The sequence below is a fragment of the Giraffa tippelskirchi genome, chromosome 1, assembly GCF_054371585.1.
Source record: "Giraffa tippelskirchi isolate mGirTip1 chromosome 1, T2T-mGirTip1v1.2.pri, whole genome shotgun sequence".
Taxonomy (NCBI): Eukaryota; Metazoa; Chordata; class Mammalia; order Artiodactyla; family Giraffidae; genus Giraffa; species Giraffa tippelskirchi.
Genome location: NC_137275.1, coordinates 172,199,617 through 172,215,526, shown reverse-complemented (window position 1 = coordinate 172,215,526; position 15,910 = coordinate 172,199,617). Strand labels below are relative to the sequence as shown.

The following is a 15,910-nucleotide window of genomic DNA, read 5'->3' as shown; positions in this document are numbered from 1 at the left end:
AAGAGTCAGAGGGATTTTCACTTTCACTTTCAGAGGATCATTTGTGCTTCCGTGGTGGCTCAGATGATAAAGAATCTGCCTGCAATGTAGGAGACCTGGGTTCGATCCCTGGTTCAGGAAGATCCCCTGGAGAAGTGAAAGGCTACCACTCCAGTATTCTTGCTTGGAGAATTCCACGGACAGAGGAGCCTGGCAGGCTTCAGTCCGTGGGGTCACATGACTGAGCAACTAAGCACAGAGGATCACTTGGATGCATTTCTAAGGGTGGTGATGGAAAGATGTCACTGAACTACTCTATCTAGAATATCTGCCTGGTGACTTTGCAGTGTGGGTATCTTATCTTTCAGAAGAAAGCATTCTTTTTCATGCATTTGTTTGTCGCTAAGTTGTGTCCAACTCTTTGCCACCCCAAGGGCTGCAGCATGCCAGGCTTCCCTGCCCTTCACTATCTCCTGGAGTTTGCTCTAACTCATGTCCATTGAGATAGTGATATCCAACCATCTCATCCTCTGTTGCCCCCTTCTCCTCCTGTTGACCCTTGAACCTCTTGCACCAGAAACACCGTAATCTTTCTGCTGTTATGAGACTGTCCTCTAGGTGGCGCCATTTATAGCTCTCTGAGTCTCCCAGGGCCTGCTGGCCTGCCTTCCCCCAAAGCAAGGCCACTTTTATTCCTTGGTCAGCCAGCTTTGTCAGCAAGCACAGAACAGAGGAGCTCTTTCCCAGCTCTTGTAGGAGCTGCAGTGCTTTAGGCTGACTTCTAATTGGTCCTTCAGGTAGCCATCGTGTGCCTACCCTATTTCTTCAGGTTGCTTTGCATGGTGGCTTGGATAACTGCTCCTTCTTCCCAATTCCCTCTAGCAATTCATTCTCTATACTGTAGGTTAGGAGCCAGTGCTTCTCACTTCACATTGTTGTTTTATGCATGCAGATTGCCTGCCCAAATAGATTATGAAGACTTTAAGGGCTTTGTATGCCTCAGGCATCTGGCATGGGGCACTGCTTGTGACAGGCACAGTCTGTGAGTATTTGTTGTTGATGTAGGTTCTGGTATTATGTTCATTCATCTCTTACTGAGTATCCATTGCAGGCTAGGCACTCCTTTGGATGCACTGAAAACAGTTATGAAAGATAAGATCTCTACTTTCAAGCAGCTCCCAATCTTGTGAAAGAGAATGAGAAAGAGAAATAGACAATGACAGTGGCATTACAGTGGTGCAGTGCATGGTGTGAAGCAGCCATGCTAGATGATTCTGGAAACAGGAGAAGTGCAGGATTTTCCTTCCCGGGGAGCATCTTTTATGAGTGTGGTTGTGGCTTTTTCATTCTTTGACCCTAGCATCACTCCTGGAGACTGAACTGTGCCTTTGACTGTTTTTCTTTGCCAGTGCCCAGAGAACAGGGTTACATGATGGTGGAGGTAGAATGCCACAGAGGAGGTGACAGTTTTCCATTTTCCTCTGGTGTTCACTGCTCCTACGTTTTGTGGTTTGCTTTTCAGCCATCAGTAATTGCCTTCGAATTCTCCAAATGGTTTATCTTCTCACTGTCTATCTGGGGGTGATTTGAAATCACTGATTTACTCTTAAGTGGTGTAGAAACATATTTATTGAAAACCTATTCATTTCAAATGTCCCCTTTCCTGTGAAGTCTTCTTCAGTTCTCTTGAACAGAAGGATCCCTTCCTTTTCATACCTTTATAGTGTTACTTGTATCCCAACTTTAATACAAACTGATTTCATTTTCTTTTATTGTAAGTGTGCAGAGCCACATAATGCCCTGAGACTTCAAGCCTGTTGAAGACAAGGACTATATTTTATTCATCCTGGTATCTTTCTTTTTACACTTTCATCATAGTTATTTACATATGGTAGGCAATGAATACATTTGTTGATTTAATGAACTGAGACTTTGTAACACGATTCACATTTAGTTGAATATTTTAGCATATTTGCTTGTAGAATATGGTCACAACTTCAGTAGTTTCTACATGGATTTTGTTTGCGTGATTTAGGTTATGTGACTATTTGCTTGGCAAATGCTTTCCAGATACATATGCAAAGGTTTCTGAATAGATCTGGGCTCAGACTTGAAAATTTCCTGTTTGCTTATTGCCACTCATACACGACTTTATCACTGTAGAGTGTTGGTTTTCCTTACTTCCCAATTTATTCCCAGTGCTTGAAAGAACATCCTCCTCTTGATTTGTCTAATCCATTCAAATATCTACTAAATGCCAAGGACTGTCCCTGATGCTAGGCATACAGGGGTGAAAAAATAGACTTTTATTGTTCCACAATGTGTTGAAACAATTTAATTCTGTTCATCAAAAAATAGGTCAATTCAGTCAAAATGGAGTACCTGAAAGTGTTAAGAGCCCAGGTTGGGAGACATTTTCAAAAATCTTAGATCTTTGGCTGGGAAACCAGACACTTACTTGAAGATTCCTGACTTTTACTTGATTCTCTAATGTTTTCTATCTCTGCAACTCATGTATAGACATATTTAGAGGATGCAAACTTATAATTTTTTTCCCTTGATGCCATTTAAGATTTTGGCATGTTGAATTTCAATGTTTAATTAGTCAGTTAATTTAAAATTTTAATTTCACAGCATTCACATAAGGGGGTGAAGCTGGTGAAGTTTGTCCTTTCTGCTTTCCTAGCCAAGGCGAAATTTAATTACAGTCGACTCTTCTGCAGGTTCTGCACCCTTGAATTCAACTAAGTTTAACTGCATTTTCTAGGCCAAATATCCTTTAAATGGGAAGTCTAAAATATAGATCTTACGTCTAGAGGACTTGTTTGATCTAAGTCATGGTATGTGTGTGTATAGGGGTGGAGGTAATGGCAAATGCAAGAAGGCAGTCACACACCTGTCATCTGACAATCCTATATGCACTCTTGACCTGCAGTAATAGTAGAATCATGCCCTTATTTTACATTCTGGATCAACAGGTTGCACCACAGACTTCTCAGAAACAACATAAAATGTGAAAAACGGATTCCTTTCTTACCATACAATTTCCTCTCAGGCTCCATTAAGGCAGAAAGCAGTATGAGTTATACCTCTTGTAGCTATCAGATCAAATAAAATTTGAACGAGCAAGGATTTTTTTTGGCTGTCACATGTTACAACAAAATATAAGCAAACCACACTTTAAAGTAAACTACCTCAAGCGAAAGTGGAAAAACAAAATACCAGAATGGAATTTTGCTGTGGCGATCCTGGTTTTCCCATTTTTCTTTCATTCTTTCCTTTACCCTTATTTCACATTATTTTGCATTTTCTCATAAATCATAATTCCATCTTGGTCTAGAATGGTGAAGTCGATTACTTGGCTGTTAAATATCGTGTGCCTTTTTCAAAAACAAGAGGAAAGCTTGTAAGAAGAAAACAAAAACAACTCCAGTGGCATGAAAAGTTGGAAGCTAGCAGGAGGCTCTTGGAAACTGGGCCGCTTTATTTTTCTGCTCAGGATTTAGATTTCTGTCTCCAGGAACTCTGTGGATAGTTCCACTTAGTAAGTCTCCCTTGCCCCTCTGCGAGACAGTGACAATCCCGTGTCCTCCCCCAGTCGCACTGCACGGTTGAGTGTATATTATTTTCTACGACTCAACTTGGATCAGAGGTGACGGGACATACTTTCTAACCGAATGGCGTTTTAGAAATAGGAACGGGAAAAAACACTGAACTAGGCGGAGAGCCGCCCCACGGATCTGCTCCGCGCTGCCCCAGAGCGGGAGGCGGGAGGCGCCAGCGCCCAGGCTGCCTTCGGGGGAACCGGGCGGGTGTTCGCGGGACGGCCGGTGCTGGGGGCTTACGGGGCCGAGATCCCCGCCTTCCCGGAGAAGCCGCGGCTGCGTTCCGGAGGCAGTGGGCAGCCGGCTGGCGGAGGCCGCCATATTCTCGGTTTACCACGCCCGGGCGGCGGGCCGGCAGCGGCAGGTTGGCGGCGGCTCTGTCCGCGCCTCGGCGACCCGGCCCCGCCTCCCGCCTGGGGCGGCCGTGACCGCTGAGCCCGCGAGCCCGACCGAGGGCGCGGGAGCAGGAGGCGCCCGCAGAGCCCGAGGGGGCCGGCTCAGCGAGGGAGCGGCGCGAACGAAGCGAAAGCCGCACTGGGAGGCGCGCCGCGGCGGCTGCGAGCCCAGGAAAGCCTTCCAGGAGGGGCCGGGAGGCACCGCCTCCCGCTCTCCTCCTCCCGCGCCCGTCCCCTCCCTCCACCTCCTCCCTCTGCCGCCGCCGCCTCCCTCCCGGATCTGTGCTCCAGTTCAGAGAAAGAAGAAAATGTGTGTGTGTGGCGAGGGGGAGGGCGAGCACTGAGCAGCCGCTCTGCGCCTGGCAATCGGGGCCGGGGGTGGGCGTCTGGCGGAGGCGGAGGAGCGCGCGGCGGCCGGGCGGGCGGGCCGGCGAGCCGGGTTTGCGCGCGAGCCGGGCGGTGGGCGCGGGCAGGGCCGAGGGCGCCCGGGAGCCGTGTCAGGCGGCAGCTAGGAGCCGGCGCGCCAGGCGCGGGGAGCCGTCGGCGACCGCTCGCTGCGGGGACGCCCCGGTGGATGTGCTCTCGCCGCCGGGCGCACGGCTTAGGGGAGCCTCGGCGGCGGCGGCGGCGGCGGCGGCGCGGGGGGCGAGGCGGGCCGCCTGTTCCCGGGGAAGGAGGCGCGGGCGTCTGAGGGAGGCCGGGCGCGGCGGCCTTCCCTAGCGCGCCCCCCCGAGCCAGCGCCCGCGGCCGCCTCCCGCGCCGGCCTCGCTCCTCCCGGTAGCCCGAGCCGCCACCACCCGCCGCACCCCCGGCCCACTTGGTGGCCCCGGCCCTGGCCGCGGCCCCCGCGGCGGCTCCCCGAGCTCGTCCCGGACGCGCGCCCGGGCGGCGGGGGCTCGGCGGCCACCGCTGCCTCGGGGGAGCGAGGGCGGGAGGGTGTGTGTGCGCGCGTGTGAGCAGGGGGTGCCGGCGGGGCTGCAGCGGAGGCACTTTGGAAGAATGACTCTGGAGTCCATCATGGCGTGCTGCCTGAGCGAGGAGGCCAAGGAAGCTCGGAGGATCAACGACGAGATTGAGCGGCAGCTCCGCAGGGACAAGAGGGACGCCCGCCGGGAGCTCAAGCTGCTGCTGCTCGGTGAGTACCGCCGCGGCCGTACTCAGCGGGCCCTCCCGCCGGACCTCTGCGCCCCCCCGCCCACCACCCCCAGTCCCCGGGCGGCTTACCCCTGCCCTCCCCGGGCGCGGCCCCGGCCACTACCCGCACCCTGAAGGGCGCGCGCGCGCGCGTGCAGACACGGGCGCGCGCAGAGGGGTCGCGGCTGCTCTGCCCAGGGCCTCGGCTTGTCCCTCTCGGTAGCCCCGAGGGCTATGCACTCGGGGTGCGCGTTTGTCTGCTGTGCATCTGCTGAATGGCAAATCGCTTCGGGGAGAAGCGCGGGTGGGAAGGTGGGCTGGAGGGTTGAACTTCCAGTGTCGTGGCCGCGGCGCCCCGTGGGGTGGTGGAGCGGAGAACTGTGTGTGCGTGTGGCCTTAGGTGTCAAGCGGAGCCAGGGCGTGCGGTGGGGTGGCCTGTGTGCATCTTTTATCAGTGCTTTTAGGGGTCGGGAGCGAATGGTGGAACGGTGGGCAGACTGGCGACTGGATTCTCCAAGGAGTGATGATGAGGGAGCCGAGTGGTTGGCTCTCCGAAGAAAGGGGGCTAACATATTCCGGGAGCGGGGAGGTGAGCCTATATATGTGTCACACGAGTGCTGTTCTCTAGCCACCAGACCACCGAAAGGAGGGACCCAGAAGAGTTTCTTAGTGGTGACAGGCGTGTTTCTTGTCTCCACCATCCCTTCCAGATAAAGATGAAGGATACGGGAGGGTTGTGCTGTGTGGTTGTTGACAGCGATGGGTATCTTTTGTTTAATGTGGCAACCCAGATGTAGGCCTGAATTCACAATAGTTGCCAGTACAGCCTCTCAATTACTCTCATGGAAACAAATAGAAACCTTTTGTTTAAAACGGACAGCATTTTAATATCTTTGGAATCTGGGCTAGAAGGAAAACGGGAAGTGAACAGCAAAAAATGCCCCTTTAATCTCTAAAAAATAACCCACTATTCTGCCTTCACATTAAGTTAGCAAGAAAATGCCATTTCTCCACTAGGAATTTTATTGATTATTATCTCTGAGAGAACGTTCAGAATCAACATTCAGGCCAACGCGACATAACTCTGAGCTATTGTGTTAGGAAGAACAGCTTTGCAGTAACAGGCCTGAAAAATGTCTGCACTCATGTTCTGGGTATTTGCGTGTATAATAAATAGGTTTCTCAGACATTGCTGGAAGAAGAGAATATTGTCAATTCTGATTTGAGAAGCATGCATTTTCCTTCTTATCTTGAGCATTCCGTCTCCTGGTTCAAGGAACCAATTGCCTTTGGGAGGGAACTGCTTATGTACTGGATCGTTTACAAGAAGGAACAAAACATAATGATCATGAATAGTTAGAAATGGTTAATTCACATGCCATGCTTAATGTCTTCATTTTGAAACCAGATTAGATAAATGTGCACATGTTTATAAAGAACAGAAGGCAAACCCTGGATAAAAGGGGCGGGCTTTAGGGAATGAAGCCATGGAAGGGGAAAACTGCAATTGCAAAAGGAAGATCTTTTTATTTTAAATGTTTATTCTCATTTTGAGCTACTTCTCATGGCTGAAAAGGTATAGTTGAATGTTTTCTGAATTCTCAAGATTGAGAAGAAACTAGAGTGGGCAGGAGACACGAATGGAGTTTAAGTGCATGATTAAGGGGAAAAGCATGTGTTTTAGAGAGACTTGAGGATGGTTTTTCTTTTTCTTTTGCCCTGTGTAGAGTATTTGTTTGTTTGGCTGTGAAAAGGGCGTTTGAGGTCTCTCAGGCCAACCCCATTGCCTGAAATGTGGCAGCCCTGGGTTCTTAGCAGCTGAATTAGAGCTCAGGGAATTTGTCTGTCTGAGGGCCTAGGTTTGAATGTCTAGAAGGAGGACTTCGGGGGAAATACCCATAGATGGATGCTTAGTTACATATTGTGGACTTAAATAACATATTGTGCTTTAAAAAATGAACTTGGAGATAATTTTATAAGGACAAAAACTAAAGTAAAACAATTTTACCGCTGAAGTGGTAGTGTGGAAAACTTTTTTTCTCCCCTTATTAGATTTTTGACTAAGGTTTAATACAGCCTCACCCCAGCCCCCTAATATGGCCTATTAGAAGTGGTAGAAAAATAGGACATCAGTTTAGCACATACATTTATTAGCATTTTAAAACTATACAACTTTTTGTTAGAAACCCAATCCCTAGACATCATGTAAGGTCTACTACAGCTTCATGTTCTGGGTATGTTGCTTTTGTAACATAACTACTGCAGCACCTATACTATGTAGTCAGTGCTGTATACTCACTGTAGATTTGTGTGTGTGCTCGTGATTTTTGAATCCAGAAGAGGAGTGGTGGTTGACTTGAATCAGGGAAGGTATCAGGAGGAGTTCCTTTTGAGGAATACCTGATGTGCTGCTTTGATGAGTGCACATTCATATAAATGAGGCCCTTCAAAAGATTCACCAATATTTTTAACTACTTTATTTAAATTGAGGAATTGCCATTGTATTTAAATGAAATTCAATGTCAAAGTATTTTCAAAGTAAATTTTAGTTCAAAGCATGACGCCATTTTAAGGAAAATGGGTGTATTTGGCAGGAGCCCCTTGTTAGTTCACATAATTAGCTAATTTTATATTGTGAAGAAATTAGAGAAAATAATGGTAACCTGCCTAGATGAAAGCATGGCAGTGAAATTTGGGCTGCCTTGATACATATCCAGCAATTATGCCAATATGTTTCAAATTCCATGATACTTACTTATTTTGATGCTTATTTTTAAAAAAGTGAACTGAGAAACCTATTGTCATAAAATATATTAAATTTTGAATTGTTTTCTTTATTCGTTTTCTGAATTCAACTTATGTTAGTATTTATTTTCTTAGACACATCAAAGAAAACTGTAGTCTACATATACAAGAGAATATTTTAATCTGAAGTTTTTATATACTTCCTAGATGTAATATACATTGCTTCCTTTAATTAATTAATATTTATGAATATTAACTAAATATTTCTATTGGTGGTACGTAGGTCACACTATTTAATATAATGTGTCTTTAAGTCTTGATAAAACAAGTGCCATTGAATGCCTGCTTCTGGTCAACGATATTCTTCTGAAAATTTCAGCTTCTTAAAGATACATTTTTTCTCTCCTTTAACATGTTCTTCTTTTACATGTTTTAAACTCTTTACTCTTCAGATCGTCATCATCAAATAGAAAGATTAGCAAAAAAGATTTTGCTGTTTTTTTTTATTGATTGGATTCCACTTACTGAAGAGGCAAAGTTTAGGCCAGTTTTAGATGAAAGAATATATGTTCTTGCTCTTCTAACTGAATTACAAATGTGGTTGGAAATTTTCTTCCTATTCTAGACTGGAAGCTTAGGAGGATAGGGACAGATTCCCTGTTGCACACTATAAAATCCCAGCTTCTAGCACAATCTCTAACTCATAGAGTGCTCTCAATAAGTATTTATTGAATAAGTAAGCTTCTTTATAATCTTCCTAAATAGAAATTGGGACCATAAAATAGTGAAGACATTATAGAGACATGGAGAAATGTAGAGTTTTTATTCTGTGGCAGAGGAAATCATGACCTTTGAAAATAACTATATGCAACTCTTTAAGCCAATTGATTACAAATTAGTTTTGGGATCGGAAGAGTTAATGTAAGATATTTTATTGCATAGTGAACCAGTGTATTACAGTTCTGTGCTGGTTGCATTTGGGAATGATAACAATCGTGTTTAAAATATGAATGTTTAAAGGAAAAAAAAGGAAATCATACCATATCTTGATTACTTTTTTTGTCTAGAAGCTAGCTTAACCCTCTCATCTTTTTGCCATCTACTTTTCTCCATGACACACTCACTAGAGTGAATTTTTAAATTCTCTAGAGCACAGGTGGTGACTGAAGAGATTTTTACAATTTACCTATATATAATTACATGAGAAGAACCACAATGGTTAACTTTTAGGAATTGTAGAAAGAATGATTTTAATTTGAGCAATATACATTTGTACTGAAAACTGAACAGTTACAGAGCAGGAAGGTACCTGGAAGGTTGGGAGTGTTCTGACAAATTTAGAGTATGTGGAGAGTTCATTCATACAGGTCTGGGTAAAAACACCCACCCCACCACCCCTCTGTAGAGTTCACTCAGTCAAGGATGGGGGTGTTGATTGCCCAAGTTAACCTAGAGGTTAGCAGCTGTCTAGGATGGCTTCCTTCTAAGCAGAATGAACTGCAGAATGAAAGCTTCCTTCTAAGTAGCCCTAATAACAGAATCTCCCTGGAAATACCATAATGAGGCTGCTTTAAGATCAACCAATTTTATTTTTGCTACTCTTTTAGCTTCCAAGTGTTGAACATGTTTCTAAACGTCAGGATATGTTTGAATGCATTTCTTCTTTTTTTTCTTTCCTTATTTTATTTTTTTTGGAAACAGTATTTATAGTTTGTATCCGAAGAGTAAAGTGGCAGCCTCCCTCATAAAAATCAAAACTGTAGCTCTGACCAAATAACAAAGCCTTCAGAGTAAGACTTTTGCATTGAACCATGTAGATTCATTGTCTGGATCTACCATGTAACTGCCAATCTCGTACTTATGTATTAATGTATTATTTCTTCATATGGGAATTTTGGGGGCAGATTTCAACTCTACTGAACAATGAAGTTATCTAGCATGTATCTATTCAGATATTTTTAGGTAAACTTAAGAAGGAGAATCAGAATAATTTAGTAGCCATTTTGTTACAAATAAATTTTATAGCCTCTTTTTCATTAAAAAAAAAAAACCAAACAACCCAGCTGCACTTTATACGAGATGGCTTATGTTCAATTTTCAGATATGCCTATTAAATATAGTTATGATTTTTATTACAGATGAATTTTTAAGGACCTTAAACAGCTTTTGCAGTTGTGAGACTGCGTGCTATGCTAAACTTAGCAGTAAAAAGGAACACATTTTTCTTCATGCTCCAGGCAAACTTATACTTGAAAAGAAATGAACAAGATTTGCCAAGGATGGTTTTGATTCCGACATTCATATTAGTTTTTCTTTAAGAGGAGGTTATTAGTTCTTTTGGTATTAATGAAGTGTGCATTGAGTGTTGTAGAGGAAAAATAAGAGAGCTCAAAGGGTACATCTTGAAAGAGAGAGAAGCCATTTTAAGAAGGTTAGGATTGCTTTCTCCCTGAGAAGGTGGAGAGAATCTGTTTTCTCCAGACTCTCTATTTTGGGTTGAGGGAAATGCAAGTATTTGTAACAACAAATTTTAAGTCTAATTTTCTGGTTGAAGAGGGAGGGCAGTGACTTTTCAAAGGGAAACTTTTATAATGGCTTTAAAGCAATGCTATGATCTCTGCAGAATTAATCCTAGGGAAGTGTGAAATAGTAATAGAAGGAAAAATGTGTGATTGTTGGTAATTAAATCTGTGGCAGTAACTACAGTAAACAGTGAGTGTTCTCTCGTTCTGCCGAATGGAGTAACATTAAAGAAAGCTATTCTCAGACCCAAACACTATTTTGTGTGAACAGCTGTTACTAATAAAATTATAGGCAGTTGTTTGACAATCACCGATGATTTGTTACCTTACCGATATGTAAAAAACCTGTCTGATTTCTTATCTTCCATGTAATAAAAAGGAAAAAAAGGACCTAAATATTCTGTGATAAATGAGTTCATAAATCTATGTGCTCGTGAATCTGGGCTTTATAAACAAAATAAACATCCATATCACAGTGTTGAGAACCAAAGACTGAATTTGCTAAATAGCTCTGGGGTTGACCTTTATACCTAGCCATAATTTCTGAAATCAGTGCAGAATATTTTGTTAAGAGTCTAACATTTCAATTTGAAGAACAAAATTAGTATTATTTAAAAATAGAGTTATCAAGATTTTCAGATTCATTTATTTAACAAACACTTGCCAGTTTGGGGAAAACAAACATTTCCTCTAAAATTTCTTTCTTTTCTTTTTCTTTTTTAACCAGAAGTACCATAAGAAAGAACAGTTGCATACAGAATGCTGGTCAAATGAACAGATATTAAGCACCTACTGTGTATAAAATAATGTGCTGTGTGAGACACACCCTTGTTTCTTATTTGCCAGCAGGAAGGACTACAGTTTTCACAGTTGTTGTTTTACAGTTGACGCCCTCAGCCTGACATGTCCTCCTGGGTGTTATCCTTCCTGGTGCTGGCTTTTTGATTGGCTCTTAATACAAAGAAAAGGACAAAATAATCTGAAGGCCATTCTAGAAGCTTCCCAGGGATTACACAACTGGGGAAGCAGATGGTCTTGAGAATTTGAACTCCTGAGTGATATATATTGGAGAAGGCAATGGCAACCCACTCCAGTACTCTTGCCTGGAAAATCCCACGTAGGAGCCTGGTAGGCTGCAGTCCATGGGGTCGCACAGAGTCGGACACGACTGAAGCGACTTAGCAGCAGCAGTGATATATGTTATTTCCTCGGAGCAGGCGTATCTTTTTTTTTGCCTTTAACTGTGAGAAACTGTTAGTGACCACTTGCCCTATGTTTCTAACTCAAGTGGAAGCTGTTATGTGTTTGTTAGTTGCTCAGTCGCGTCCGACTCTTTGTGACCCGATGGACTGTAGCCCCCCAGGCTCTTCTGTCCATGGAATTCTCCAGGCAAGAATACTGGAGTGGGCAGCCATTTCCTTCCTCAGGGGATCTTCCTGACCCAGGGGTCTAACCTGGGTCTCCTGTGTTGCAGGCAGGTCCTTTACCACCTGAGCCCCCAGGGAAACTACATGAGGACAAAGATAGTGGCCCTTGTTTCTTGGTAGCTCTGCGAAGCACCTTCTCTTGCTCAGTTTACAGTCATTCTGGTATAATTGGGGACTCAGTATCTGGGAACTTGTGGATGTAGGACGATGGGGGCAGGGTGGGCAGCTGGGTTCCCGGAAGCAAGCAGAGCAGTTGGAGGGAGTGAATTTAAATATCTTGCTTTCTTCTAATGGGTATCATTGATTTGTTCTCCATTTACCACACCTCTTTGTCCTTTTGTGGGCCACTTGGGACATGGTAAAAGAAATTCTGTTTTAAAGGCGAAGTCATTTTTGTCTCTATGCCTGCTTCTCATTCATTGTCTCAGGAAAATGATTCAATTGAACATTTTCATAATTGTTGCAGTTGAAAAGTTGATCGTAGTTTATCTAGCAATTTGAATGGAAAACTGTTACACAGGTCCTTTGAAAATTCTGCACAGCTTTATTACAGGATTAATTTTGGATTTTGAGCAGTTTGACTGCTTTGAAAACAGAATAGTTTTTTCAAGGAAGAGTGTGATGGATTGTGGTGTGGTCGGAACCAGAATGTTTTTAATGCCATTATATTTCTGAAACTTCACAGAAGGGAACAATAATTGATCCACAAGTTAAAGAAAAAGAGTTAGAGTGAGACTTTTTGTCTCTGTTGCAGGAAGTAGATAGTGATATTTAGAAACATGTTCATGTATATTTCTGAGAGATAGCCTCATGTTTTTTCCCCCTTTGGAGAACTGAAATCATGAATTGCCTCTTTCCAAAATTTGAACCCCCCCTTTTTTTTTTCAATCATCATCACTTAGTAAATAATTGAAGGAGAGTTTTTCTTTTGCTTCTTTTATGGTTTTAAATATTTTTTTCATAGTTTTTACTTTATATCTTTTACATTTCTATTTGGTGAAGAGGTGGTGGGGTGATTGGTGGCTTTTTCCATGTATTTCATGGTGACTGCAGTTGAGCAGTTGTTTCTAGAGAGAAATGCAGCAGTTTCATCCACCCATTACTCAGGCTGCCAGCTTTTTGCTGCAGGCCCCCCAAAGAGCCTTCCATGGTATCCCACCCACCTATTTACTCTTACCACAGCGTCCTTAACCAAATTCAAGGAGGGATTCCTTGGATTCTCTGGTGAGTGCATTTCTTTAAGATTTAGGGAACTTCCAAGTTGGTGCTTCTTTCAAACATCATGTGGCTGTGAGCTGGTGAGAGGGGAAGTTGGGTGCTTTAATGCATTAAAAGACACTTGTGCGTGTGCTTTTAGGAGATGATTAACTTTCTGTAGCAATGCTGTGGTCTGCAAAACAAAAGACGTTATCGAACAAAATGTAAAATTCTCCTTCCTTTTCCAGAGGGCGGGGACTTGAGGTTGGTGCCCAGTTACCAGCAGAAAGCTAGCGAGCCCAAGCTGGATCATCTATCACAGGCCACCCGGTTTCAAAATAGAATGCAGTGCGTGTGCTAGAAGGGGAGAAGGAGCTGGGGTCCTGTGTTGGGTAATAGCGCATCTTCCGCATTTGTTGATTTGAATGTCTTCACCTCACTTGAGAGCTTTAAAACATCTCTTTCTGTGTTTCTTTCCCCATAGGGACTGTGGCTTGAGCAGCAGCCTTTGCTTTCATTATACCCAGTCAGTCTGAGTAGGTTTTTTGTTTTATTTACTTTTTAAGGTAGAGATGCAATGAAATTATCTTGCCATGTGAACTGATATTTTAAGATCTACACTTTTCCAGGCTCCTTTGTTATATTACAGGTTCTTTCTGCAGATGGCAAATACAATTTTCCTCTTGTCCTAAAGAGCTGACCCATTTCCTTTGACTTGTTCTAATAATATAGGATGACTTTAATTCTTGTTCCTGGTTTGCCCTTAAAAGAATGCTGGGGTACTTGTTAAGAGTTTAACTCTCTTTTCTCTCTCACTCTTGTTGAATACCAGTAAATAATGCAAAAACAATGGCACCTTGGCTTTGTAAGAGTTTATTTGAGCAAACCATGTAATACTCCTATGGCTCTGCACACTGCTGTAGTCATGAGTATCTTTTCTAAAGCCCGTAACTGAAAGGCCACCAGGAACTCCTACTCTACCTCTCTGAACTAACCCAAGGGGGTTTTGTTCCTTTGTTCTTTTACTATTTCTATAGAAACCCACAGAATGCAGAGATTGGACCATATCTAAGGGCTGTTTGAACTTTGAAACTTTCTTTGAGAGCGGAAGTCTGCTTTGGCATCTCAGCCACTTTGCAGCCCCTCTCTTGCCCCTGGACAAGGCTCCTGAGACTCCCCCTCCCAGGAGTGATCAGCTACCATGGGAGGCATAGCCAGGTCAGATGGGCTCCTCCTGGCCACTCTCCCTCTCCTCTCTCTTCCCCACAGTCAGGCACAGACTGCTTGGAGAGTTCTGGGCTCGAGCTGTGAGGCAGCGTTGGCAAGTCTGCCTGGAGCTGCCCTCGTGCTGCCTGGCGCCCTGCTGATAGTTTCACTGCCTTCTCAGGGAGTGGTATCAAAAGCCTCCTGTCATATCAGCATGGGTCTCTTGCTTCCTGTAGGAAGGGCGACATCCTAGGAGACACAGAGGCTCAGTGCTCCTGAGCGGCCCTGCTCAGGCCTGTGTGTGTTTTCTTAGGGAGCTACCTTGGACTCACTCCTCCTCCTCCTTGTCCTTCTTCACTGATGTTTAAGTAATGCTTTTCATTTGCTTGCAAGGAATCTCTGCTGCCCAAGTGCATTTCTGCCCTTTTTCAGTGACAGCAGGTTGGCTCTTTGACCCTGGGCACTGGGAGTGCCTCACACACCTTAGTGGAGCACATTGGGGGATGCTTTGTATTTGGAGCCAGTGGGTCCTTTTTCCAGGGCTTTCTAGGAAAGATTTAGAGTTAACCCTTGGATGGACCACCTGTGTCCTTTTCTTCTTCCATTATGGTGCCCATTTTTTCCTTGGGGCTTTCATTGAAACCAGAAGAGTAGATAAGGGTTGACACATTCATACTATGAAGTAAGACATTTCATATTTTGAAAAAATGTATTTGTATGTATGTACACACACACACACACATACATTTCTGTGGCCTCTGAACTGCACATAATTGTCATGACCATGATCAGAGAAACTTCCTGTATCCCTTGTCTGCAGTCTGAAGAAAGGGCTCTGTGACTGAAGAAGGAACAGCTGGACTCAAATCCTAGCTTTGGAGAAACATTGTTACAAGAGCCCAGAACCACTGGAGGTGCCAGGCAGACTCTTTGCATTCCTTGACCCTACTTTTCTCCTGGCCCATGGCTGTCTCATTATCTTATCAGCTCCAGGCTCACTTACCTTGTTCAGATTTGGAATGGGACAGGTGCAGGGAAACAGGAGAACAGCTGCAGGTGAGGGAGAGTGATGGGGGATATTGAGGGGCTTGTCAGGGCAGAGGATATTGCTGCTTGTAGGGGTGGGGTAGCCAGGTGTTCCTTAAGCTCTGGATGAAAGGGAGGAGAGCAGAGAAGAGGGGCTCTGGCTGTGCCTTGACTTGGCTACACCAATCAGGCCAAGCCTGGCCAATGCAGCTTCCACTTCTCAGCTCCACTCACTCAACTCCCTACCGAGTTTCTGCACTGTCATCACATCTACCATGCCCTTCCTCTCCAAGATCATGGGTTGGGAGACGAGCATGTGTAGAAGTCTGGGTTGCATGGGAGGCGTTTTTGTTGCATACACTCTTTGGGTCCTTTTGCTCCCAGAGGCGGTTAGATAGCTGAGGTCAGACTGTGTCCTGAGGAAAACCATTCACACATTAAAAGGAAGAGTTAAAACCAGACTCCTCCACGTATTTTGTTGTTGTTGTTGTTGTTTTTTCCCTGTTAGCTGGTTAAGGTGATAGAAATGCATCTATTACTGTATTGAGAACTCTGCTAATCTGATAATGGGTTATTAGGACATCTCTTGCTCAGGAAATCTGGTTTCCCAGTGGCTTGCTTCTCCTACAGTAGAGTGCCTTTTCAGTTGCCCGAGGCAGTAAGATAAATTGTAT

The 15,910-nt window shown here is 44.4% G+C and overlaps 1 protein-coding gene across 5 annotated transcripts in view; it reads left to right on the top strand.

The window, feature by feature from the left end:
* The window catches only part of GNAQ (G protein subunit alpha q), a 469,675-nt gene that overhangs the window by 152,424 nt on the left and 301,341 nt on the right, over window positions 1-15,910 (top strand). Inside the window, exon 1 of one of the 5 annotated variants that reach the window (XM_081506013.1) lies at window positions 4,906-5,114. The exons of the other annotated variants lie outside the window; for them this stretch is intronic. Within the exon in view, the coding sequence (XP_081362139.1) occupies window positions 4,979-5,114 (136 nt within the window). The 5' untranslated portion in view covers window positions 4,906-4,978. Of the gene's footprint in view, window positions 1-4,905; window positions 5,115-15,910 lie in introns of those variants that run through there. 5 annotated transcript variants of the gene reach the window in all.